This window comes from Serinus canaria, chromosome 5 (genome assembly GCF_022539315.1).
Source record: "Serinus canaria isolate serCan28SL12 chromosome 5, serCan2020, whole genome shotgun sequence".
Lineage (NCBI taxonomy): Eukaryota > Metazoa > Chordata > Aves > Passeriformes > Fringillidae > Serinus > Serinus canaria.
The window spans coordinates 40,196,393-40,223,871 of record NC_066319.1 but is presented as its reverse complement, the minus strand read 5'-3'; the positions used below and the strand labels follow the sequence as shown (position 1 = coordinate 40,223,871).

Below are 27,479 nucleotides of genomic sequence, written 5' to 3'. Positions count from 1 at the left end.
TGAAAAGTTAAAGCACTGTATTTTCCCCTAAAGTTTATTTATAGTTTGACAATGCATTCTTACAGCTTCTTTTTGGAAACTTAAGACTGACTGTTCTGCAGATCCATCTACAAGCTAATAATCTACTGTGCAATAAGCTCTTGACTGTTACTGCTCAAACCCAGTCTTGAACCAGTCTGGGTGCAGCTGGGTTTATTAGCTCTCATTCAGCACCAAGGGTTTCATGGATGTGGAGTGGCTTTCTGATGAAGCCATTCAGACATCCTTGCACTATGGACAGCAGCAGAGTGACCTACTCCTGGGAATAAATAGTGCAGGAAAGCTCAAGCTGCCTTTAAGGCTGCTGGCTCTCCCTTAGGGTTGTCAGTCTGGCTTAAACCCATGCCAAAGCTGCTGAACTGCCAGTGCAGCCTCAGGAGCAGCATAGCCAAAGCACCATGTCTTCTGGCCTACCAAACAGTGCTGGGGTCAGCAGCACCTGGAGGAAGCCAGCTTGGGCATTTCTGCATGTTGGACCCAGTCAGTCCAGTCCAGAAACATAACACACAGGCAGCTGCAAGGCAGCAGTAGTTTCTAGTGTACTGTGATGCTGAAGATGAGCATGTGCCAGCTACTTTGATTCATGATTTCTGAAAACATTTGGTTGTCAGTATCTGCAAGTTGGAACCCTATAAAGAATAGATTATAAAAAGAATGCAGGGAACAGTCATGCTTAGAAATCTAGTCAGAATGGATAAACTGTTGTTAAAAATGTGCCTTTCTATTGTTGCACCATTGCTAGTACTGTCAAATCCATACAAAGGTCTCTAGATGTCCTTATTCCAAATTCCTCTTATAGACACACTAATTATTAATTCTTTAGAAGTCAAGATAAGCATGCATCACTGAGAAAAGGGGCAGAAAACGCTTTTATTCATGTCTTCCCTTAAGTTTCCTGTAAAGGATTAACACCTTTACTAATTTTTCAAAGATTTAAGACAATGCAAGGTCTTTGGCACTATATATTTACAATTACTCAGAACTGGAATGCAAGACTCCCTCGCTACAGTATCCCCCCTACATCACAGGTGGAATGAAATCTGTCATAGATTAGATGTTTACCTACAAGTATTTACTTAGGATACTGAAATGTCATTGTAAATTTATGCCATTGACTATTTCTCTCGTGAAATGCCAGGGAATTTAGATTTTTGCAAGGGTGAGATGAAGAAAACAACCGTTAACCCTAAAAAGCAGATTCATAGTGAAATTTAGGTTGAAGATTAATTCCTTGCCTCAAAGTTTCTGAAGTGTTTCCTTTTAAATAAATGCATTTCAATAATCTCTTTTAATTTGTCAGAATTTAGCTAAAATTTATTATTCTTTCCAATTTTATTAATTGTTTAAGTTATTAGTAATAAAACTAGCAGGACTATCTCTATTGTAATACTGTTCTTTACACCCATACAGCCTGTTTTAGTTTTCTTTTGCAGAATGAGGCCTCAGTTCTTGCAGACTTGGAAAATAATTCTCTCTGATCTTAATTTATGCAGGAAAAATCTTTGCCCTAGAGGGATGCCTGTTTTTCATATTATCTCAGCTGAAAGCACTTGATACTCTCAGGAAAGACTATGGATGAATATTATTTATTGTTCTTATTTTTAGTTTCTTTCATTACATAGTAACAAAGAAACACATGTAAATGTAACTTAGGTACAACCTATTACCTGAGTGTCCAAACCTGCCCATCAGTGTTATTGTTAGCTTGTTTCAAGTGTGAACGTACTTATGTTCTAAGTCCCAAATTTAATTTTTGTGAAAACTCTCCTTTAATCATGGCGCTCCCAAAAGTGGATGTAAGGCCCTGAGGCCCCTGACACCTTCTGTAACTACTGCCATGAAGAACCAGTGGATGGATGGAAAGGCCAGGACTGGACTAATATATACCCAGGTGTCTACCCCATGTTTGGTCTGCAATACAACCTCTGCTCTCACTCAGGAACTTAGGAGCATTTCTCAGTCTCCTATTTTTGAAACAATAGAGGCAGCACATGAAGTTACAACAATATGTGTCATGCTCCCACCTTGCTACAGAGTATACTAAGATTTGGTTTCTTTGGTTTCTTTTTCCATCCTACCAGCCTCTTAATGTTTTATTTGCATTTTTTAAAAATAGCACTGCTTTGCTTTCAACGCCTTGAAGCATCCATCTTCTATTCTTCAGGCATAGTGATGGAGTATCAAAGTACTTCACAGTATCTAGCATCTTAGGCTGCCTTGGAGAAAGACAGCTCAGGGGATGAACAGAATTCGTCCTCCAGTGGTAATTCACTCCTTGTTCTAGTTCTGCTGTTAGAAAAGTGAGTGAAATGTGGTGAAACGACAAGCACCTCTTCAGAGCTAGACCAAAACCAGATTCTGCAGGGCTCCTGGAAATGGGCAGTTCTGTGATCCACCCACTTCCTAAAAATGCATAGTGTATGATCCTGGAGCCTTGAATTTGGAGGGAGATCTGCTCTTTCTAATGGTTGTGACTAGTGCAATGGCATCTTCTGTGGTCAGTGGATTACTGGCCATTTGTGAAAGAAGAGGCATAGATCCAGACATGGTGAGAATGAGGATGTTGTGTCTAGCAGAAGGCATGCTGTAACCTCAAGGATGACCCTTTATTCCCATTCTTCAGCAGGCACTTGGAAATACTGCGGTTCCTTTGAATGGGTTTGTCTCTTATCATATCTTGTCTCTGTCTCACAAAAGTCTGCAAGATTCCAAGTCAAGGGGAGTTGCCTTCTTAGTTTCTCTCTGTCTCCTAGTGTGAAATTCCATATATCAGGTCTATAAATCCATCCGTCTGTCATGCAGAAGGATGTGATGTGCATCATATTCAGTCATGTGATGGGGGGAGGCTGAGGCAATGGGCTGCCTTTGAATGGGTACTTGCTAGTAGGGCCCGTCTGGATGGGATTGTGCCCCTCGGGACATTTCCCATTTGCTTGGCTCCTCTTGGCAGCACAGCAGATCAGAGCTCATGCTGGTTGTTTGCCTGCTACAAGGTCTGGCTGTCTGGCATTACAGGGTTGGCACTGCCATGTGCCTTTCTCAGTGCATGAACATCATCTCTCCCTCATCTTGGACCTCATGTGCAGTCTCATTCCCACAATTAGAAAGAAAAGTTTCTTTGTTAATGTTGGCCAGCAGAAGGCATGTTCCTGTTTAGGTCCTTTGGGCTATCAGCTCCTAAGACAATCTGAATGGCTACAGAGAGAGAGGAATGCCTCTGGGTGAGCTAGTGACTTTACCTCAAACCAGATTAAGAGCAAGGCACACAGACATGTTTATTTACATAATCTGAAACAGCAGGCCCAAAGACTGGTGTGGTTGCAGTGATTTACAAAGACAGCAGTGTCCAGAGACAGGCCTACATTAACAGCTTTAATGATGCCTCTCAGCCACCATGGTGTCATTTGTGGGCTCTCAGGATGGTGATGCTAGATCTAGCTGAGAATGCAGCTTGTAAGCATTCTGTAAGCAAGCTGGCTTTTCTGAGCTGAATTTCTAGAGTCTGATCTTGGATTGAGAAGGTGTGTTAGCTCTCAATTCACACCTCTGGAGGAATCTTAGCTGGTTATTCAGTTTTGCCTTTTCAGGGATTATTGACCCGTCTTACTAGAAGACAGTTTTGGCTTTCTTTTGCCAGGGCTTGGTAATACTCCTCTATTTTAGGTAGTGCTGTGGCATTGCCCTGCTGTAGCAAAGACAGTTTATCCTGTGCTTGAATAAATTCTTAGCAAATCATTTACATTATGAAGGAGAAAGGTAGAGAGAGGGAGGATTTCTTATATTAAAAACACTGCCTGGTTTTTGTGAAAATGGCTGGATTCTCCTTGCCACATCTAAAATATCAAGACTCACTCTACTTATGTTTATTAGCAGAGGAGAGGAATTCAGCTTCACATGATAGCTGTGCCCAGCTGTACGAGTGCCAATGCCAATTCACATGCATCACACACCTCAAGGTGTAAGTTCTACTTAGAGCAGGGTATGTGTGAATTCATTTGTGTCTGCTGTGACATTGGGAGGGATAGGACTTGCTGCCAACACTTTCTTCACATTCTCAGGGAGAATTTCTCATCCAAATTTTCCATGTATGGAAGATTGGATGGAGGCAGATGGTGAATTTAGCTGACTTAAAAATATTCCTTTTAGAAACAAAACAGAAAGAAACAGATTCCGCAGTAATCTCTACTGCTCCTGCTTCAAGTGAGATGAAGGAGAGAAGAGATGTAAAACCTTGAATTTTGGAGAGGTATTTTTCTGGACTAGGAAGGTCAAAAGTTTTAGTACTGATCTCTGTGTTGCCAGCAGGCTTTTTCAAGGCAGGAGCACATTGCCTTGCCTTCGCTTCAGTTGTAATTGTACCATACTTTAAAGATATGGACTTTTATTAGAAAGAGATAACATATCAGTGGAAATACTGAACCCGGAGGAGGAAGGCATTAATGAAATGGAAGGCATTGCATTATTGAGATGCTTAAGGAACACTGAATGCTCACACCACATGCTTGTGGCCATCATAGTAGCAGGTGTGTGGAACATACTGAGGGAAGAAGGGCATTCAGATATTCAGGCAAGTCTTTCACAGTGTAGTAACAGCACCTGAGATTACTGAAATACTAATTGTTTTGTTTTCTTTTCATCTGAAGGACTCCTAGCACACTCGGGTTCTCACTTTGTCTGAACAGACAGATTAGGCAGCTTTATTTTCTTCCTTTATAGTCTGTGTCTCTTGCTGCTTACTGTGCAATGGCTAAAACCATTATGTTTGGGCTACTTATGAAAAACTGAAGTAGCTCCTGAACTTTGCAATCAAAACAAACAATGGCTCCAATCCTCTGGGATTTTAGTAATTTTCAGCTTTATATGCCCTGAGGGACTTCTCTTTCAGCTCCTTCCTCTCTGACAGACTGCTCTGTTACTGTGGTTTCTCATGCTGCATGTGTGTTCCCATACATGACTCAGGGTTGCTAGAGTCACCTGTGGGGATGAGGGTGAGCCTGTGAGCCAGCCAGAAAGCTCTGGATGCCCTGTTTTTTGTACTACCCACCAGGTCATGGGGCATTCTTGCTAGAGAAGGAAATCCATGTTCACTGTGCTGACACCATCCAGCTCCCCGGTGCCTGTACTCCTGTGTCCTGGTTTTTGGCCAGGATAGAGTTAATTTTTTTGCAGTAGCCATGAGGGGGCAGAGCTTGGACCCACATGGTCATGTCTAGCTTGTTATTGTCACTAGCTCATGTCACCAGCTCATGTCACTTCGAACCATGGCATGTCACACATGCCATGGTTCAAAGTGCAGGACTCTTACCTCCAAGAGGAAGGTGGGTATGACTTGCAGACCAGGAGAAGCAGGTGTGCAGAGGGTCAGGGTCACATGCATCAAGTCAGTTTGTGAGCATTTTTTGCATGTAAATCATCTCTTTTTGTATAATTTAGTTATTAACATTGTTGCTGTTACTGTTCATTTTCTTATCTCATTGCTGTTTCCAGTAAATTGTTCCTCTCTCAAACTGTACTCTCTGCTTTTTTTCTCTCTCACTGGAGAGATTGTAATTTTGTCATGGTCATAGAGAAATGTGGTAGAGTTTCTAGCAGTGTTTAATTCCATACCACCCACATCATGGCAGGGGCATGGGTTTAGCAACAGCAAGCTGGAACTGGAAGAGTCATCATCTTTTGCTGGGGTTGGGCTCAGGGGTGTGCATGTTTTGGGGTCAGCCTGGTGGAGCTAGCCCCTCTCTGCCACCAGCGGTCCCTTTCTCCTTTCTCTTTGCTGTGGCCTTTCTGGTTTGGTTCTGTAGGTTAGAGTCAGTGAACACGAGATGCTGCTCTGAGAAAAGAACAAAAAAAAGAAAAAAGGGAGAGAGCAGTGGCCATGTGGAATGGAGTCCAGCTGAGCCATGTGGGCTCCAAGCTGCAGCCACCATGACCCCAGCTGGAGCCACAGCTGGAGCCCAAGATGCAGATGAAACTGCCAAGCATTCCAGTCCTGCTCCCACAAGGTCAGGCCCAGGAAAAGGGTCCCCAGCCTATCTCAGAACCCTGTCCGGTCCTGCCAGGTTTTGTTTTGTCCCTAGTTTTCTGTTGTTTTTCAGGTGGTTAACTGGAAAGTTAGGTCTGCTTGGTACTGTATTTGCAAAGTGTCTCTCTTCATGTGGTGGGTAAAACACTCTCTCTTTTGTATACTCTTTTATTAGTTGTTGTGGTTAGTACTATTTTTCAGTAAATTCTGATTATATCTTATAATCTCTACCAGTGTTTTCTCCATTATTGGAAAGGAGCAGGTGAAAGCATTTAGCTTTCATGCTGTATTTTAAACCAGAACATTTTTAGTGCTGTTCCTAAACCATTACATCCTGGCTTTGCAGGAATAATGTTACCAAGTATCTATCCCAGGAGCTGTCCTCCTTTCTCAGAGAACTACTCGTGGCTGAGGTTCAGCTCCTTCACTTGCTGATTGCCCTATAGAGAGACAAGTCTGCAGAAGTAGTGTGATCTTCCAGCCAGCTGCAGCCAGATGCCATACCAAGGCAACAACATGAGGATGAAAGAGAGGGATATCAGATGCATTGAAATCTTCAGTGCATGGGACATCAGCAGCACAGAAATTGTGGCACTGCAGATGGGCATATAACATCACAGTGATTATCCTCCCAAAACATCAAAATCAATTGGTCTTTGTGTTGTGCTTCTCTCATACAGCTCATGTCTGGTCAGCAACACATCCTGCAATTCTGTTCCTGTCCCTGTTTCACTCCCACCATTGTCCCTAGACCAAAAGCTCTTTCTGTTATGAGATCAAGGTCTTGCTTCAGGGCAGCTTCTGAAGGTACCAAATGATTAAAAGGCTTTGAGACAGGAACTGTCCAGAGAAGTCAAAAATCTCCAGTAAAAATATTTACTGGAGAATTGCAAACTTTTATGAAGCTGTGTTCTCTTACACAACTGAAGGTTCTGAAGGTTTGTTTTTCTGAAAAAATGTTGATGCAGTTCATCCAGCACTGTATCCTCTCAGCCTCTCTTATTTCTGAACTAAGCACTTAGCAGAATTATGCCAGGAAATCATGTGGGCATTGCCAAGTGAAACCATGCCAAGTGAGAGCTGCAAATGACCTTGGATTTCAGGTAACTCACTGTTCATGCCTCAGCAAAGTATGGTGCAGTCTCCTCTCCAAAGTTGTTTTGTGGGGAAGAAAGTATGTTAACAATGCATGGATCTCTCCTTTGGTGCTGGGCTGGGGTCTACAGAAAGATGTGCTTTTAGGTAAAATCTCCAGTCCATCACAGTCCATATCTGCTGTAAGAATTTGTGGTGGGTTGACCTTGGCTGTACATCAGGTGCTCACCAAGCCTGTCACTCACCTCCTCTGCAGAACGAGGGAGAAAACAAGCTAGAAAAAGCCATTTTGAATAAAGATAAAGGCAGTTTAATTAGGCAAAAGGCCACACACTAAAGCAAAGGAAAAGAAAATATTTATTCTCTATTTCCCATCACTTCCCAGAAAGTCAGGCTTTAGTACACATGGTGTTATATAGTGGTGCATACACATAGTGGTCTAGAAGACAAACATTATAATAACAAATGTGCTGTAGATTCCTGTCCTCCCTCCCTTTACCCCCTGCCTTTCTCTTGGCTTTTATTGCTAAGGAGATGTCATATGGTATGGAATATCCCTTTGGTGAAATTGGATCAGCTGTCCTAGCTATGTTCCCTCTGAAGATCTTGCCCACCGCCAGCCAAGTGGTGAAGAGGGGGGCTGTTGGAGAGACACTGATTGATGCTTTGGGAACCAAAACTTTCCTGTGTTTATCAACGCCTTTCTAGCTACCAATACATATCACAGAACTATGAGGGCTGCTATGGGGATAATTATCTCCCCCTCAGCCAAACCTGATAGGGAAGTTAGTCACTTTACTACTTTGCTCTGTGGAGTCGAATTACCCAAAGATGTGGGAGATGCTCCAGAAATTAACTAAGTTCCTCTTGAGGGACTGGTTTTCAGAGATGCTGGAAACTGAGCAGTCAAATATTTAATCATTTCAGTCTAGATTTCCACTCTTAATCTGGGTTCCCATCAGAGACGTAGCTGAGAGATTGATTTTGCCCATAGTCCGAGTAATATTTTCAGGGTGAGACACTGGAATGAAACACATATTATTTCACTTCTACTGCCATCAGTGTTTGTGTGCATGCAACCCCCAAGAGCTGAAAAACATTGAGGTAGGACAAATTATCCAAAGGAAACTGGCAATGGCTTCAGGTCCTGGTGTGTCTAGGTGCTTATTAGAGATGTTCTGGAAGAAAAGAAGGGAGTATAAGAAGGATGGGTCCAAAGACTGTATTGGTTTTACTGTCTTCTTAGTGCCCAGGATACCAAGGGAATAATATAAGATGAGCAACATGAGAAATGTTAGCCAGACAGTAATTAATGTGTAGGTTATAGGTGTATTTAACCCTGTATCCTTCCTAACACACATAAAGCCCTAGAGTCATCAGTTTCACATAGATCTCTGTCTTCAGTGAGCCAAGAGGCATTTTGCCAAGAATCTTTTCTTTCAGTGTAACACAGATCCCATGGCCAACAAAATGTATTTTGTATATCCCTGTTTCAAACTGAAGGAACATTTCTACCAGTTCATATCTGAACATTTAGCATTATTCCCTTAATCTATTTAGAAAAGTTTCTCCATGTCATATTGGAAAATGAAATTTTCTGACCAAAACATGTTTTCTGTTGACCAAGTATAGACTGGAATGACTTAGTTATGGTAATTACTGTCACATCTGCTAATGAAGATAACAGTTCCAGACTCACCAGACTGCCACTATATGCACACTTCTGCTTTTCAGAAGCTTGTACATTATACAAGTATTGCAGCAGAAAATATGATTACTTTCAGAATGTGAATGTTTTTGCCTGGGAACAACTGTTGTTTGGTTAAATATGGTTTTCTTTCAGAAGATTGAACTTGATGAGCAATAATTTTGACTACAAACTATGTCAGATCAGGTACCAGTTCTTGAAGAGATGAACTCTCTCACAACATCTCTCCTATGCATATAGCTACTTCTACCAAAATGCAGCTGTCTTCAAACTCTTATTGTGTAATGGTTGTGTTGGACTGGGAATACAGAAAGGTAAACAAAGACATACAGGAGTCCCTCCAGCCCTATCTGTGGCCCTGTAGGGGTTAGAAGCACTGAGGGCTTCTGTCTCATGGAAGAACATCTGTTGCTTTTGGGGGTAACTCCATTAAAGGATATCAGTCACCGCACAAAACTTTCATGTGCAGAGGATGAGAAACATTAGGGATTTCTATGTTTTTTTTACTCCCACACTGTGTATTCATTGATGACTTTCAGGCCTGAGAGAGGCCTAAAATTCCTATTGTTCTTGAGAACACTGGCTCCACCATTACTGGCTACTCATCACTTTAGGTCCTAGACCATGGTGGTTCAGATTTATGTAAGGTTTAGCCAAATTTTCAATCAAGTGTGAGGCAGGCACCACTTCCATCAGCCTGTGTGCTTCCAAGTATTTGGGCTCTGTGCCCATAATGTCAGCAAAGGCCTTCTCAGGATCTACGGAGAAAAAGTATATTGATAAGTGGTGCATTGTTTCCCCCCATCTCTATTAAATAAATTAAACTACTTAATTAAATTATTTAACACTATGCAACAACAACAACACAGTTTTACTCCTTATGCATTATCATCCCCTGGTTCTCCCCATGCCTTTATCCCAGTCTTTCAGGAGTAAATGTATCCTCCTTGCTTATGCACTTGTCATCCAGTGACTTGCTGTGCTTCTCACCAGTCTGCAATGTGACTGAATTTTTTTGGTGTAATTGAGAACATTTGACATCAGGTAAAAACTTTTTTCCCCCCTTAATTTAAGCATGCAGCTGACTTTGCCAGCAGAGGTAGGGCAGCTCAAAACATTCTGGCTTACAACCAGCAGAAAGAATGCCAGCATTTTCATCTTGGTGTTGTTGACACAGCTGCAGTGAGACATCAGTGCAGCTGGAGGCTGTATTTCCACAAAAACCTGTCATTTGGAATTCCTGCATCAAACCCCATACTTGGAGGTCATATTTCTCCATGCTGTTATATGCACTCAGCAGTCTAACCTCAAGACAAATTCCCCTCTCAACAAAGTAATTTTCCAGTTCAGTCTGTAGCCTTCAACAAAATAGTCTTTGTTCTTGTGTTGTTATGTTTTTTGACTTTCCTTCCATTTATAACAAGTTAGAAAGTTCTCTTCCTAAACCATGGATAAATCCTACTGTTACAAAAATGATTGCAAGACTTGTTTTATCAGATGACTGACTTCATAAGGCAGAAAATAAGAGGAGAGCCACCAGAAAAGACTAGAAGGGTTGTGGCAAACCCATGGTGGGCAGACCAAGTGCTACACTGTTCCATCAGAAGTGCACAAACAGGGATGCAGTCCCATTCCTGGTTTCAGCTCGCTCCTCCTGCTGCTCTATTTACAACTAGAGGAGACAACAGGTAACAAAGAAATAGCCCTGTAGAAAGCAGTTGAAGAAAGATGTTTGATGTCAAAGGGAGAGCTCCTAAATGGAAATTCCCATTCCTCCCCTCTCCCCCCACCTTAATCAATAGTCAGATTGCATGTGGCTGTTAGAATTCGGGCAGGATGATCATGTCCTTGGCCTCCTTTTTGGATACATACCAGTTGGTAGGTATAGCTCTGATGGTATGGAAAGGCTAATGAGTGCAGATGGTCAGAAAACATTCAGTTTCAACCCCTAGGTCAGTGTCAGGAGCTTGCATTGCCTTCTCTGCTGAGGCATCGGCCAGCAAGACAGACTCCTGAGGCTCACTCATTTTGGACATTTCATTCTGGTCTGCCATGAAGCAGATTCAGTTTGTCAATGCAAGCCTAGCAGAGATGTGACTCCCTGGATGTGATAGGTCTTCCATTTGTCTTACTGAAGCCCCTCTTCAACATGCTGGGGAAGTACTCCTGCAACCCTTCTTCATGCCCAGCACTTCCTGTGCACTATATGCATGTGGTGCTGGCCCCAGTGTGGAGAAGGGCTAACTCTGGGGCTAAGCTCTCCTCAAGTTCTTCAGGCCATGTGCAGGGAACTCACAGTTCTCCCACATTAGGTTCTTGTTCCCTCACAAGCTACTTTTCTCCCCTTTCTCAATTTCTGAGCCCACCAGGCAGAGCAATTTTTTATCTTCATCCCATTTCCCCACAAACATGCAAGCCAAAACCATACCAGCTTCTCCTACCTCTCTTGAACTGACTGACAATTCCCACAGGGGCTCACTCTGTGATCAGACTCTGGGAATGCTTTGTAGTATACTTGTCCTGCATAGCAGAAGAAAAAGCATTTGAATGCCACCATATATTGGGACTGAGTGTAAGCAGACTCACTGGAAGTGATACAGCTTCTTTTGTCCACAATTCATAATTTATTTTATAGTTGTAGAGAAAGAGAATTTGGAAAATTCCCTTTTAAGGGGACTAAATGCATGAAAAAATTATGAAGTGTTATTTTGCCAAAATAATTTCTGGCTAATAGTATAATACTTTTTTTTTTCTGCCCTGAATCTTCCTTGTCAGTCCCTGTCACTGCTTTTACTACCTTTTCCCCTTACTCTCTATTTTCCTTTAGAGCTCCAGGCTATTAACCTGCAATTTTGTACCCTTCCTGGGTGTCACCTAGTACTGATATGGAATGTGGAGCAGTTTAGCTATTCATTCAGATCTAAATGGGGAAAAGACTGGCCAGCTGGCACCCACATCACCACACTTCAACCAGCTCTGCAGCTGCATCTCCTTTATTAAGACCCTTTTCTTCTGCCAGATTTTATTTGTCAAATGATGGGTTTACTTGCATTACTTTAGTGTGAGAAAGACAAAAGGAAGGGTAAAAATAGGCTTAAATCCTGTGTAAAAAAGTCATGAGACAAGTCATGTGCCCAGTACATTAGTCAGTCCCACAGTGTGTGGATTGAGCCTTCTGAGGTAGATTCAGAAATAATTTTGGCACTTCATAAATTGCATTATGTGCTATTTAAATTTAGAATAAACAACTCTAGAACAGTTGTTCCCCATGCCTTACAGTAATTGCATTAAGAAACAATTGCATACATAACAACAAAGAAAAATAAGAATTTAACATGTAATGACTAAATGACAGCCCTAAGAAGGTTTAGAACTTTGAGAGGAACTGTTATGCTAAGCTAGGAAGTCAGGCCAAAGAGCTGTAAGCAGCCCTGGCACCTGACCCTGCTGTGTACAAGCGGAGCCTGAGAGCAGCAGGTTCAGAAAACCCTGCTGCCCCCATGCCCTGCCTCTCCTTCTGGGCAATGAAGAGCTCAAACAAGATCTGGTCTCAAAAGATGCTGAGCTCTGAGATCTCTTACAGGCAGTAGGGGCAGCTTGGTGGAGTGTCCTGGCAGCTGGTACTGCCAAGTCCTCTAATGATTCATGTAGCTTTTTCCAAGCGCTCCCAGATGGCAGCTCCCACCTCTGGCCACTGGTACTCTGGATCCCTGTTTACCACCCTTCTTCTCATTGCTGCCTGGCCTAGGGAGAGAAGCCTTCCCAACTGGTGATCAGCCTGGTGCAACCACAGTCCCTCTTAGCTGCTGCTGATTTTTCTTTGGCCATTTCTGACAATTTCTGGAGTGAGTTTGCTAGTAAGTAAACCCTGCACCTGCATCCTTCTCAGACTCATTCTCTGTGTCACCCCCAGTGAGTCACAGGTTCATTTGCTTTTTCTCTTCAGTAAATGAAGAGTTCACAGCCAACCTTCTAGATCCTGTATGTTTCTCACACATACATAGTAAAAGTATGCTTGGCATTAAAACATCTTCAGGAGGAATGGTGCCTCTTGTAAGACCTGGGTTCTTGATTTATGCTGCTTATAAACAGGAGAATCCTTTGTCTTGTTTGCAGCGGCTGTCCCGGTGTTGTGAGAAAGCCCTGCAGAGCCTGTGGTTGCCCTGTGCTGCCACAACACCCTTATGTGACCTCACCTGCACCTTCTGACTCCTTAGGGTGGCGTTCAGTGCCAGAAACCCCATTGTTCTGGGATCCAGTCAGCTCACATTAACTGAGAATAGCTATGGTTTTGGCTGTGGACCTTCCCCCTTCCCCCCCAGATGTATCAAAAAGTCACACAAGGCCATTGCTAAGTGTTCTTCTCTCCTTGAAGTTCATGTTCCAATTTGTACAATTTCATGATAAAGTCAGACTGTGGCAGTTATAGTGTTAAATGAGATGAAGATAGAAATGTATTCACCTTCTTAGTCTGGAACAGATTCGGACTTCCCTACTGCCAAATTCCCAGTATGTTCAGTAATAAAGTGTGGCTTGTAAACATATCAGCACTCAATGGAGCCTTGAATCAAGTACTCACTCATTCCACCAACTACTGTTGGTACCAAAAGTGATTCAGTGCTTATTTTACATCTCTCTTACCGAGGACTTTGTGACTTTTTCTAAGGTGCTAAAATCAAAACTGTGACAGAAGAGGCTTTCTGATATAATAATAATTCATACACTTAGAAATATTTTTATTTCCCTAAGAAGAGGATAATTTTTGTGGCTTTATTCCCTTAGGTTCTACATAGACCTCTCAAATAGTCTAGTCATTAGAGACCGTGGAAGAGTTATATTTGGATAAAAACAAAAATACCACAAAATCCAGTGGAAGGCTTGATCCTGAAGCAGGTGACAATTGTCAGCTTTGATTTTATTGCCAAAATTTGTAAGTATTTTTCTAGTGTAGGCCAAACAACTGTGGCTATTTGGCCACAGCTGCTTGCTTGTTTGTAGCACCAGCTAACATTCTTCTCTGATTTCAGTCTGAGTATTCTGATGTGGGTTGGGTCTGAAGATCTTTTCTTAGATCTTTCCTTTCAAGGAACAGGCTGGTTTTAAATGACCCAGTCATGAGCTCTTAGTGTTGCAGATCCTTCCTAGGAGGACACCCTACATTCTCTGACTAGAAACTAATGATGGATTGGTTACTGTAACAGGAGATAGGAGACCACAGTCCAGTGCTTTGCCAGAGACATCTGTGGGATTTGAGACAAGTCCCTGCTTCTATGGTCTGCGGTGTTCTATAAACAGGGATTTAAAAAAGAGTGGTAGGATTATTATTTATATACATTATAACATCATCTCAGATCCCAGCTGTGGACACTCATTGTGCTAATTACTAATGGGAGAAATGGGTCTTAATGTCTTCAACAACAACTTGAGCTGAAAGAACCAATCAGGTTCTGGAAGAATGGCTGTGGGGATTTTAGGAGAAATGGGCGTTAATGTCTTAGAAATGGGCCTTAATGTCTTCATGAATATTAAGCTGTATTTTTTGAAGAATCCAATTAATTTGAGCTTCTAAACTTTAGGGCAATATGTAGTAGGTGATTCAGGAAGTCTGTACCTTCCTAGTGCCTCAGCTAATGGGGAAAGGAAGAGGACAACCTGCAGTCAGGAGTTTAGGAGAAAAGGAGGTTGCGTCCTCCAAAAATTTGAGAGACCCCATGGGTGTATGGTCTAGTGGACTCTATCCCTTTGCTTGGCTAAAGGTGCAAGGTTCCTTTGTTGTCTCTTTTGTGGACACTGGCTTTTCACAGTGTGATTTTTTGCACATCAGCAAGTGTTTCATTTAATTATGACCCCTGATATGGCAGCTGATCACCGTGAAGGGGACAGTTTGGCAGCACTCATCAGTGCAAAAGGCAGGGATAATATGAATCTTGACTTCATTGCAGGTACTCAGAGTTTGGAAGAAGGCTACTGAGATTACAAGTTAGAAATGTGTATTTGGTGTAAAAAAGCACTAGTGTGCTCAGCTCCATCTGTTTGCCTTCAGATGTTGAAAACATTGGATTGTGGAGTGAAGCAAACATTGAAATTCTGGACTTCAACCAGGACTTTGCTTTTCATATACAACTGCCTGGTTTCAGTATGTGATGGATTTCAACTTGCAAATGCCAGAGTACTCATAGCGAGCTGAGGACTAATTTTGCAAACCTCTGATGACCTATCAGCAGCACCGAGTGAGGGCACACTCCTGCTCTGCTGTCTCCCCCACCCCATCACCACTGCCGCATAGAGGCTGCACTTTGCAAAACTTCAGCAATTATCAGTGCTGTTCGAAAAGCCTGTGTAACATCTGGAGCAAATGGTACCTTCCAAGGGGACAAAAAATCATGGAAATTTTCCTGTTTGTATTCCTGGAGAACAGAGAGTGACAATTTTTGTTTGAAACCACAAATTTCAGGGTGGAGGAGCCTTGAAGCAACCTTCACTCAGCCCAGGGTCACAGCTTCTGACCCGCTCAGGCACAGCACGGCTGCCGAGCCCCACCGCAGGCCCTGAGCCCCGGCTGCGCTCCTGCCCGACAACCGGGCAGGCAGGGCCCCACCCCGGCCGGGCCGTCCCACCACGGGCCGCGGCCTCCCGGGAGCGGGCGGCCCTGGAGCGGCGCTTGGGGAGGGCCAGGCCCGAGCCGGCTGCGAGCCCCAGGGGCCCGACGCGGTGAGTGCCTGGGCACGCCGGGCGCTGGCGAGCCCGCGCCGTGAGGCCGTAGCTGAGGCGGGGCCGGCGCGGCGGCGGGGCCGGGCCGGGGGCGGTGGAGGCCGAGCCGGGCGGCATGATCGGCACCGTGCTCTGCTACGTGCTGCTGCCGGCGGTGCGGCTCCTCCAGGTGCTCCGAGGTAACCCAGCCCCCGACGGGTGGCGGTGGGGGCTGCCGGGGGTGGCCCGGAGGGGCGGTGATGTCCCTCGCCGTCCCCCCCCACCCCGGCCTGAGGGGGGTGCGGCCCGGCGGCCGGGGTCGGCGCGGCTGCCCCAGAACTCCCAAGGCCCTGTCCCTAGGCAGGTGAGGTGTGGGGCTGCTGGGCCGGGCCGGGCCGGGCTGGGCCAGGCCGGGCCGGGGCTGCTGGCCCCGGGCAGCGCGGGTAGCTGCGTGTTTGGAGGAAACAGCTGCCAGCTGTTGTGCTGCAGAGGCAGACTGCGCTTGGTGCAGGGGCTCTAGCTCCTGCCGCCCACCTGCTCTCCAGGCTTGGAGAGATCCTTGGAGATGGGCAGTTCAGAGATCTGTGATCCCCAAGGACCTGTGGGTGACTTCGTGGGTGGACTTATGTTTTGTGTGCATCGCTATTTCACGTAGTTTCCCTAGATCCTGCTGCTGCTTCACAGTCCCTGATTACTCAGCTAATGTAAAGCCACCCTCCATCCTGAACCTGTCCCTGGGCCTGTTGCAACTACTGGATTGGCACACTGTCTTTTTTCATAGTGAGCAGCAAGCTGACTCCTCTCAAATTCAGCTCCTATTGTGTATTTACAGGCTCTTATAGGCACTCATCGTGTCTGGCCTGTGGTGTGTGGAAAAATTATATTAGTGCCTTGGTGTTTCTGACATTAATGAACTTAATTACAAACTGACTGAGAGGAGTATGGAGTTCTTAAAGCTCAATTTCTGATACATACAGAAAACTTTGACACAAAAGATATAGTAAAACTATACATGAATGTTGCTGACTCCTCTGTATTGCTGCTTTGGCTGACTGACAGGGATGCAGAGAAAAAAGTGATTTGTAATCAACAGAAATTGCTAGTTTACAGTAGGGATGAATGTCTGTGCAGACTTCATAGTGAAGCATAAAAGCCATCTCTTGTATAGATGCACTCTGTCTTTTTCTACTTTACCACACAAATATTAGTGTATTCAATGTTACATTAGAAACAGTTTAAAGTATTTTTTTTTGCCACACGTCAGTCATCAGGTGATCTGTAATTCTTACCAGGATTTCTTCTGTGCATATACTCTCTCTAATGAGATATATGTTAATCCCTATGTGTCTTCATTTTTCATCTCTTAGTAACAGAATTATTTTTCTTCTACAGCACATTCTTATGATGTATTTTACTCTCTTACCTGACTGCTATTTCTTACTCAGTCCCTGGAAAGAAACTTGTTCCAAATGATGATCTACAAGACCTTGCCTTCTTAGCCCATACTCCTGATCAGCTAACTTTTAGGGACTGCCTTTACATAAGTTTCTGAGAGCTAATAGTTTCCACAAGGCCTTTCGGCTTTTCTGACTCTCTGTGCTGCTACATGAGTTAGAATTGCATTCTCCAGATTTGAAAAGCCATTGCTATTGTGTGCAGTTTCAGTGACTTGGACTAATATAACTGGATTTGGACTGTGGCTTAGCATTCTGGAGGAGGCAGGGGAAGTTATTTAGACTGTAACTGTTTTCCCTCAGAGAAGTAATTTGTTTGGGTTGCTATACTGAATGGTTGTATTGCACAGAGTTACAGCAAATGTGTTGGAATAAGAAAATAATGAGTAAGAAGGCATTTCTAGCTGTTTTATTTTGATTTTGTTTTTAAATGACAGATGCTTTCTTTACCTATCGAAAGAATGTGCTTCTGGCGAAGAGCCCGTCCACCCAGATAGAAGGTGTCTTTGCTGCAACCAGAGGAAGATCAGTTCCAGAAGAGCAAGAAGCCCTTCTCCAGCAGTGGCTGGAGGAAGGAGTAGGGAATTTGCCAGCCAGTGAGAGTGTTCCAACAGTGAGGAAAGTATCAGTTACACTCACTAGTGACTGGTTAGAAGGTTCAGAGCTATTGATGACCAGCCTCAGTGACCTGAATACGTCTCCGGAAGTCTCCCGGTGTGCTGATCAGCAGCACTCAGAGCTAAATGCCTTGGCTCCTTCAGAACTGCAAGATCATGCAGTGGCTGAAATGGCAAGATTACCGTCAGAGGAAACAGCAGCTGTAGCAGGCAGTGCCCCTTGGGCAGCTGTGGTGCCACAGACAGATCACCAGACAGCTGGCTATGCTGGTATCAGTGTGGAAGTGCTGAATGATGACCCAGCTGTGCTGGCCTGGAGTTTAGCATGTGATGCAGAGGCAGTGCCACCAGTGCTCCCAGCCCAGCCCATTCAGGATGCGGTGCCATTTTATCCTGTCTCAATGGAGGTGCCCTACCATGGTCAGTGATGGCTCTGAATCTAATGTTTAGTTTGGGATTGGCATTTGTAGTGAATGTGGTCAGGTTATTGTGTTTGGGCTTGCTATCAGCAAGACATTGATTGCCTCTGCAGAGTTGACAGGATCTGCTAGTGAAAACTGAAGTGAGTTTTTGCTGAGGAGGGACTGGTCACAGCTAGTGGTTTCTCTGCTGTGAGACTGTCTGGTCTGAATAGCAATATATATTCCTTACTGTTCTCAAATGCTGGCTTTGTACTCTAAGAAGCATTGAAAAGTGGGTCTGGTGTTTCAGTATGCTTGACTCTGGTCATGTGTTATGCCATCCCTACAGACAACAGACAAAGATATCCAGAAAAAGCATCTGAAAACCAGAGTGGGTGTGGGTTTGCTCAGAGTCTAGAGTGCCCTAGCTTAGGGAATGAGAATGGCTGTCTCTGGGTCCCAGGGGAACCAAAGTATCAGCAAGGAATCCAGTGCGGCTGTAACTTTGCTTTTTGTCTCTTGCATGTAGAGATCTTGTGGAGAGACTGGGAGGATCTTTCTGTCCAGCCCTGTGTTTTAGAGCAGGTCTCAAAAAACACTCCCCTCTTTGAATTTCGAGTCATGTCTTACAACATCCTTGCCCAGGACCTGGTGGAGCAGGGCCTTGATCTCTATGTACACTGTCATCCAGACATCCTGAACTGGAACTACCGCCTTCCAAACCTTTTGCAGGAGATCCAGCATTGGGATCCTGACGTAAGTATGATTAAGCACTCTCTACATCAGTGTCACCAGAATTTGAATTCCTTGTTTGATATAGCAGTATTAACAAAAGAAAAAGATGGGGGCAAGTCCTAGGAAGATACTACCTGCTTGGTAACTGGGCAGTGATTGGTCTGAGACTTTCACAGACCCTGTTTTTGGTGTCTGTCTTGCTTTGATTGTAGAAACTAATCATACTTTGATAGCAGGGCTTAACTTTTATAAACAGCAGAAGTAGAGGAAGAAGGACCAGTCTTCTAAGGCAGCACAGGAGGGGAAGCCTGCATAGAAGAGGATTCCATGAATTTCTCTATTCTTTGAGTCCTCTCTGTGGGGTGAAGGATCTTTTATCTCATCACTGGAAAACTGAATGATATGCTACTGTGACCCAGAAAGTTTGTGCTTTTCATCTGGAAAGTGCAGGATAGAGTTGCGGTGATCACATTTCTGTTTGGAGGGTTGGCACGTGGATGCACTTTTCTACTTTCTTCCTTCCCCAGAACAAGATAACTAGCAAATACTTGTGGAGCAAGTGAGGTCTCTGTCTTCCTTCCAGGTTCTGTGTCTCCAGGAGGTGCAAGAGAACCATTACTGGGAGCAACTGGAACCAACATTCAAGGAGATGGGTATGTCCTGCTTTTGTGGGTCTGTACATCCAGCTCATGGACTGGCCAAGCAGTGCTTCCTGCTTAACATCTTCAAAGCACTCAGTTTCAAGAGACCTCTTCCTGTTTGCCAGGTGGCTGCTGGCCCTACTTCTGAACTATCTGCCTAGACCTTTATCCTTTCTTTTGCAATTGATGTCTCTGAGTTGAAGGATCAGTAACAAAACAGAGGGCCCTGGAAGGACAAGGAAAGAGAAAATACCCCCAGTAATTAATAATAAAGGGTAGTTACTGGAAAAGAATTGGGTATATTGCTGTACCCAAATGTAGTAGGAACCTTTTCTATACAGACTTGCTGAGCCTGAGGTAGTGACTGGATAAACCTTTTAACAGGTGATTGTTTCTTTTCAGGCTTTGCTTGTTTCTATAAACGGAGAACTGGGACAAAGACAGATGGATGTGCAGTGTGCTATAAGCGTAGCAGGTTCCAGCTGATCAGTCTCAGCCCCATAGAATACTTCCGGCCTGGCCTGGACATCCTCAACCGGGATAATGTGGGCTTGGTGCTACTGCTGCAGCCTGTGCTCCCAGAAGGTCTAGGTCTGGAGGCAGTCAGTCCTTTGTGTGTGGCCAACACTCATGTGTTGTTCAATCCCCGTCGAGGAGATATCAAACTGGCACAGGTGGCATTGCTGCTAGCAGAGATTGACAAAATTGCAAGAACTACTGAAGGCAGCTACTATCCTGTCATCTTGTGTGGAGACCTGAACTCTGTACCTGATTCTCCACTCTACAAATTCATTCGGAATGGTGAACTTTCCTACCATGGGATGCCAGCCTGGAAGGTAGTTGCCAGCCAAAATTGGGATTGGATAGCTCTTTATTTTTTATTTTTTATATTGTCTGCTGCTAGAGAAATGCATGGCTGTATTCTTCCTCTTGTGAGGAAATAGTCTTAATACTGAATAAAGTTATTCAGCAGTCTTCCCCAATGTCTCCAGCACTGCAGGGGAAAGAAGGGGACAAGTGCGTGCATGTTGTTTCCATCACTGCTCTTTTGGTTTCTCTTGGGGCACACTTGTGACAATAGATCGCTTAATGTCAAATCTTTTTTTTTCCTTTCCTATGGAATTTTTGTTCCTGTGTGACTGGAAGTGTAGGGAAATGCAACTCCACCAAGACTTACTGAAATTTTTTGTGGATGTTTGTTCTAAAAAAGTTTGAAGGGTCTCTTGTGGTTGTCTTACTGTGTGTCTGTGATCAAATATATGGTTGTCATTCAAGCTTAATCATCACTTCAATAAGATACCTGTAAAGTATCTTGTCAGGTGACTTTTAGCTAATTGTATCTGTCCCCTACAGCTGAAGGTTGACTATGCCTTTACCATACTCTGAATAGCTTAGTTCATGCCTTTCTAAGAGGGCATTCTCCTGTCTTGCTCCTGGCAAGTGTATATATGTACATTGTCTATAGCTTGCACATCTGCTCTCTGTCACTGATGGTTCTCTCCTTTCCTGGCTTTCTTGCAGGTGTCTGGTCAGGAAGACTTTTCCCAGCAATTGTATTCACGAAAGCTGCTGGCCCCGCTGTGGCCAAGCTCACTGGGTGTAACAGACAAGTGCCAATATGTCACCCTGTGCCAGCCAAAGAAACCTGGTAAGCTCCAGTGTGCACTGATAATATGAGTTTGCTGAGGATGGGCAGTTTGTGGGCCTTGCTGGTCTCTCTGAGTAGCTTGGGCATGTGCTGCATGAGGCGCTTGACAAAGATTCTCTCCTTCTACTTTGTATATTAATAAATACAATTTTTTCCAGAACCTATTGGATTTCTGCCATTTTCTTTCTCTAGTCAGGAGCAGAATGTTCCTCTACCAGTAACAGTTGCTCAGTGTGTCTCTTTCATATTCCCAGACTTACACTTTTGTCCAGTTGTAAACTATGTTCAGTAGCCATTGCTTTAATCTCCGGGTGTTTGGGGTGTGGTTTTGGATAGTATTTACAAACCACTGTAAAGAAATCATTCCTAAGATCCAGTTACAATCATGTCTGTTCTCTGCATCCATAGAGAGGATTAAAAAAATAGAGCCCACACAAAATAGCATTTGTTAAAATTTTGAATGTAGAACTTGTATTCAGCCTGATCTCCAGAAATGTTTTTCTCAGCAGACATTTCCTGGAGTTGCACACTAACTGATCTGCTTGAAAGTCCCTGGAGCTTTTGGTGTCTCAGAGAGGACATTCTTACTTTGTGCTGATAATGACTGTTGCATTTGAGGGATAGCAGTAGCTGTGCTCTGTTCTTCTACTTTTACACATCTGTTTGGCATGTAGGTTATAGGTGATTTCTATTCTCATGGTATCAGAGTGCTTGGGCGCAAAAGCCTCTCTCAAACTAAAGAGCTCTAAGAGGCCCAAAGGTCTGAAATATAGGTGGGTGTTCCCTGGAGGTGTGACTTTGCTGCAGTTACTTTCTTCTTTTAATTTGTGCTTTTCTCTGCAGGGAGACGCGAATACAGCCGTGATTTCCTGCTGCAGTTCCGCTTTTGCGATGTTGCCTGTGAGCGACCACCACAGCTGGTCCTCCTGGAAGGTGTGACAGATGCTAAACCAGGTATTAACGAGAGACTTTTCAACTTGCCACTCTTCTAAATCAGTGGAGCTTCTCCTCTGAGGACAGACTGGGAGATTTTGGACTGGAGAAGAGGAGGCTTCACGGAGGCCTCATTGTGGCCTTCTAGTACTTAAAGTGGGCTTAAGGAAAACAAGGGAGAGTGACTGTTTACGCAGGCATATAGTGATGGACAAGGGGAAATGGTTTTAAACTTCCTAAAATTCTTTACACAGAGAATAGTAAGGCATTGGGCTGGGTTGCCCAGAGAAGTTATGGATGCCACATCCCTGGAAAATGTTCAAGGCCAGATTGTATGGGGCCCTGGGCAGCCTGATATAGTGGGTGATATCCTTGGGCATGGGATGGAGGGATGGAACTAGATGATCTTTAAGGCCTCTTCCAACCCAGGCTGTTCTGTAACTGTATGATTCTATGATTTCAAGGAAAACATGAGGTGGAGGCAATGCCTGGTGAGGAAAGGGAAAGGCAGAAGGGTACCTTCTGTGCCTGTGATTAGATTCCATGAGAGCTCAGAGAAGTACACTTTCCTCCCTCATACACACTGACTGTGTTCCTTGAGATGCACTGACATTCAGCTTCTTGAAGCTCTTTCTTATAAACTTCTTTTAAGCTGAAACAGATACGTATATTTCTTTTTTCTGCTTCAAAATTTTGGTTGCGGAGAGCAACCTGAAGACTGTAGTGATACACAATGGTCCTAATATAGATGTTTCTGGAAGCTGGTACTCAGTAGACATTACTGCACCTCTGGGCCTTGTGGCATGGCTGGTTCTTCTTTTTCCATTTCTGTTGTGCCTTTCTAGACACCCTTTGAGTAAGCTGTAGGCTAAGACAAGCAAACTTTCTTTTGAGAGCAAATGTTGAAATACCCTGGACTTTGATAATATTGAATGCTTTAAGGACATGTCCTCAGCAGGACAGAAAATGAGTTCTCATGTTAGCACTGATCTGCTGTAGGGGTGTTCCTGTTAGTCTTACACCTTGTGTTTCCTCTGGATATTTCCTTTATGATGTTCATGACTGGAGGCTATCTGCTCTTTTTGGGCAAAAAGATTCATTTGGTTTCAGGAGAAGCTTCTCAGACTTGGGAGGAGCAGCCTGTTCTGGGATCTGTGTAGGTCTGGCTGGAATCTCTTTGCTCCTTTGCAGACCGCCCTGCGCACTGGCCCAAGTCTGCTGCCATGGTGAAAGACCCTGATCCTCAGCCATTCGTCCCAAGGTAACTTGGTGCACCTTCAATGGCTACAGTCTTCAAACTCAGCCTTGTTTTCCTGAGCCCTGACAATCTGGCTGAAGTAAAGACTGAAGTAAATGTGAGATGGAAAGAGAGTAAGGAGGGCTATCTGGAAGAGCTAGAATTGTCAATCCACCCAGGATTGTCCCAGCAGCTGGATGCTACTCTTGTCAGCATTTTGTTGGTGAGATTGAGAATGAAGGGCATAGGCATATACAGGACTGAGTATCGAAGACAAAGGAAATTCACAGCCTGTCTTTCTTTGGTGTAAGTGGAGCAAATAGTTCAGAAAGATTTCATGTGCTCATAAAGTAGGAGTAATTTAGACAGTTGCATCAGCAAGGGAACATTCAGCTATGAGTGCAGTACCAAAAAAAGCATAATTCTCTTTCCTTTCTTGGTAAACAGTGACTGTTTGTGTGCAGGTGTTCAGGTGTTATCCAGCACGGCCTCAACCTGACCTCTGTCTACAGCCACTTCTTGCCACAGAGGGGACGCCCAGAGGTCACAACAATGCCCATGGGGCTTGGAGCCACTGTTGATTACATTTTCTACTCTGCAGAGCCTGTGGAGAACAGGGCAGGTGAGTGTGGCAGTGCAGGGCTTATTCCTGTGACATTGGAAGAGGACTGTGAGACAGGCCAGATGGGCAGTGCATTTCATTAAGCTGGTGGATCTACAGGATCAGTCTTTGAAATAATACGCAAGGTGGAAGTAATATTTGCTCATGTACCATAAGAAGACACTGGTTTATCTTTGCTGTGAAAAAAATGAGGCTGCTTATGTTCATGTAGACTTGATAACAGGCAGTGCTGGGTCCTGAGTTCAAGGCTTGGACTTCTGGTCAGTCTGAGACCACATGCTGTTCTTGGAAGGAGGTGACTCCGGTTCTTTTACAGTGGCACCTTCTCTCTGCTGCCTGAAACAGGAGATCTGTTGATGAACAACTGCATGTAAATGCATCCAGGCACTCTCATGGAGCTGATTTGGGTCACTGTCGTCTTGTTCACAGGGGTTCCAGGATGAGGGTAGAGACGAGAAAGTTGACTCCATGTATCAGAAGGCTTGATTTATTATTATATGATAGATAATACATTAAAACTGTACTAAAAGAATAGAGGAAAGGATTTCACTACAATGCTAAGCTAAGAATAGAATAGGAATGAATTAACAAAGGTCTTCTCCCAGACCGAGACCGGCCGGACAGGTGAACTCTTAATTGGAAACAGCCTGACGAGGCCAATCAGAGATTTCCCCTGTTGCATTCCACAGCAGCAGATAAGAATTGTTTACGGTTTGTTCCTGAGGCCTCTCAGTTTCTCAGGAGGGGAGAAATCCTAAGGAAAGGATTTTTCATAAAACATGTTGGTGACAGGTCACCAGAATCAAGTTTGGGGAACCAGTTAGGAAAGAAGAGATTAATTCCTCCTCAGGGAATCTGAAGCTATTGCTAGGCCACAGTTCAAGAAAGGAACTTCTCATGTAAGCAGCTATCTGGTGAATTTAGTGTATTCTTGCTTCCTATGCCTGCAAGTATATGAAGCCATGAATAGCAGTATTGTAGGGTGCTTACTGCTTTCACATCTAGGCTCAAAGGTGCAGGTAGTGTTTGTACAGGCAGTCTTCATTTATCAGGGAAAGAACAGGGAAAGGTTGACAAGCATCCCTCTGTGAGTGTGTAGTTGATCTGTGGTGCCAGTCTCTGGTTGATGTTTCTTCCCATTTTCTTTGTCAGGTCGCAGGCTGTACAAGGATGGAGCCCTGAAGCTGCTTGGCCGTCTTTCTCTTCTCTCTGAAGATGTCCTCTTGATGGCAAATGGCTTACCAAATCCTTTTTGTTCATCTGATCATCTCTGCCTGCTGGCTAGCTTTGGCTTGGAGATCTCCAGCCTCAGAGAGAGTTAGTGTTGGTTCCCTTTCCCTAAAGAAAAGTTTTTCTGCATACAGCAGTTGAGACTCTGGATTGCACAACCTGCTTGCAAGAAAACCCTTTTCCATGTCATGCCCTAAAAGTCCTTTTCTCCCCTCACACTTCACTAAATGCAGGGATGGGAGAGCACTTTTTGCATTGGTATTTTCTGCATCTCTGCAAACCTGAGCTGTGTTCCCAGTGGGCTGCCAGGTGTATTCAGGCATTAGTATCTCTTTAAGAGATCCTTGTTCCACTGCCTTGGTTAGCAGGTGTTTTTGTGCTGCAGGCAACATAACGACCATGTTTATTTGTCATTGTGTAAGATTTTCCAGGAGCTGGAAAAGAGAGGGGCAATGCTATCTGCTTTTGGTTAGTTTAATTGCTACCAAGGAGCATGGGATGTATAGACCAATACTCATTCACACCAAAACAAGTTCTTTTAGTTCTTTTAATTTCTCAGTAATAGTTCAGTACTTTCAGGGCTAGTTGTTGCGTTGCCTTTTAGATTGGATTTGCTACTGCTTAGAAATGTCTTTTACTTAATAATCCTTAGCTGACAGAAGGGTTTGTGTGGTGTAACAATTTCTACAAGAAGCTGCTTGCTGTGATTAATGGACCAGGGAATGGGACTGCCAGGAATGGAACCAGGGGTCCTACAGAGCTACCCATAGCAGCTCTAGAATTGTAGTAAAAGCCTAGAGGCCTTGGGGAAGGCTTCCTTCCTTTCTAGCAGTCTCAGAATGGTACCTAATTTGTCATTTTTAGCAAAAATATTTAGGATCCTCCCAGTGAATATCCTGTGGAAAAAATTACCCTGTAAGGCATGATAACCCCAGAGGGCTATAACTCTGGTTGTCCCAAAAGAGAGATGAAAATGGAAGGCATGTGAGAGTCAGCAGAGCCATCAGATGGAAGAGCTGATCTTGTCACTTGCCCTGTTCTTTGTGCACTCCCTATTGCATTCAGCCTGCCAGGAGTCAATAGCTAACCTGTAGTATCCATCTCCTGTGCCAGACTGAAGTCCGTGCTGCATCCTTCTTCTGCACCCAGCCATGTTTAGGTGTAGATGGAATCCTTAGGATCAAGGACTCTTGACATGCTTTGGGAGGGAAGGGCTGTGTAACTTGGAGCCACACTGCAGTCACTTGGATCCCAGCGTACCTTTGGTGTCCTGCTTTTTGTCCAGTACAAAAGCAGTCGAGCTGTACCTGTTCCTAGAGTAAATTCCCCTGTTCAACCTGACATTTGGTGCTAAGAGATGAAACCAGTCTTGGCAGAAACCAATATTGGCAGAAACATTATCAATCTTCTGTTCTCAAACAAGGCAGGAAATCTGGTCCCACCTCATGATTTTGCAGGAAGGCAAAGGAGACCTGAAACATTGTTTGTTCTTCATGATCTATTTGAGGGACTTTGATATTTTATATTTTAAATGTTCCTTTCTTTATTGAAAAATAAAATACTGCTAATCTAAGAAAATACTAAGAAAGTAACTGTGGCACCTGGTGTTTCTGGCTGCTGAACCTCTGAAGACTTGCTTGACAAGGTTTTGCTGGCTTCAAGGTGAAACAGGGCAAATTGGCTACACAAGAAAGTAATGAGGGTTGAAGAGAGGAAAGAAATGAGCCTTCTTTAATCTCCCAAGACATCCCTAAATCCCAGAGGTGGCTTCTTTGGCATTGGGCTTGTTTTGCCCCTTCCATCCCCCACCTCCCCACCCGAAAGATTTGCATGCAGGAACCCTTGCCCTCCTCCCTAAGAAGGGAATACTGCTGATCTTTTACAGCTCACTTCTGTAAACTACAAAAACAAGGTGGGGGGGAGAGGGAGTTGTGTTCTGTGCCCCTGTGAGCCTGTAAGGACTGCATATTCCCCTCTTGCCCTGCCACATGGTGTTTGTCTGGTGATGTGTCTGGCTTTTGCTACCATTTGTGAGTTTCTGTAAGTGAACAGCAGTCTGGGGCGGGGAGGGAGGGAGGGGTTATGAATAATTTTGCCCTTAGGTAATAGATCTGGCATGGCACTGGTACATGGGGAGGGATGGATGCAGAGGTGTGCATTTGTATGACTGTGTTTATCTCACAGTTTGACTGATCTCTGCAAGTACTCTTACTCTGATTTTGTAAGCAGTTGTATTTATAAAGGGAGGGAAAGAGTGAACTGAGAGCTTTGCTTTCTGTTTGGCTCTAAAAGGTTGCCAGAAGGCAGCCTGGTTGCAGATGACTCCCTCCTGCTGTTAACATTGTAATAGGAACCTTAGAAGACACTAAAAGTTTAACAACGACCAACCAAAACACTATAAAAAATTCTG

At 44.1% G+C, this 27,479-nt stretch overlaps 1 protein-coding gene across 6 annotated transcripts in view; it reads left to right on the top strand.

The window, feature by feature from the left end:
• The window catches only part of ANGEL1 (angel homolog 1), a 70,263-nt gene extending 43,606 nt beyond the window's left edge, over positions 1-26,657 (top strand). For 3 of the 6 annotated variants that reach the window (XM_050975834.1, XM_050975832.1, XM_050975833.1), the window contains 9 exons: positions 17,443-18,042; positions 18,553-18,779; positions 19,342-19,411; positions 19,802-20,235; positions 20,921-21,047; positions 21,891-22,001; positions 23,172-23,241; positions 23,682-23,839; positions 24,992-26,657. In XM_050975834.1, the coding sequence (XP_050831791.1) occupies positions 17,676-18,042; positions 18,553-18,779; positions 19,342-19,411; positions 19,802-20,235; positions 20,921-21,047; positions 21,891-22,001; positions 23,172-23,241; positions 23,682-23,839; positions 24,992-25,161 (1,734 nt within the window). In that variant the 5' untranslated portion in view covers positions 17,443-17,675 and the 3' untranslated portion in view covers positions 25,162-26,657. Of the gene's footprint in view, positions 1-15,428; positions 15,573-15,593; positions 15,752-15,778; positions 15,916-17,442; positions 18,043-18,552; positions 18,780-19,341; positions 19,412-19,801; positions 20,236-20,920; positions 21,048-21,890; positions 22,002-23,171; positions 23,242-23,681; positions 23,840-24,991 lie in introns of those variants that run through there. The other 3 variants (XM_050975831.1, XM_050975830.1, XM_050975835.1) reach the window with 3 other exon arrangements.
• Positions 26,658-27,479: the final 822 nt, after the last annotated feature.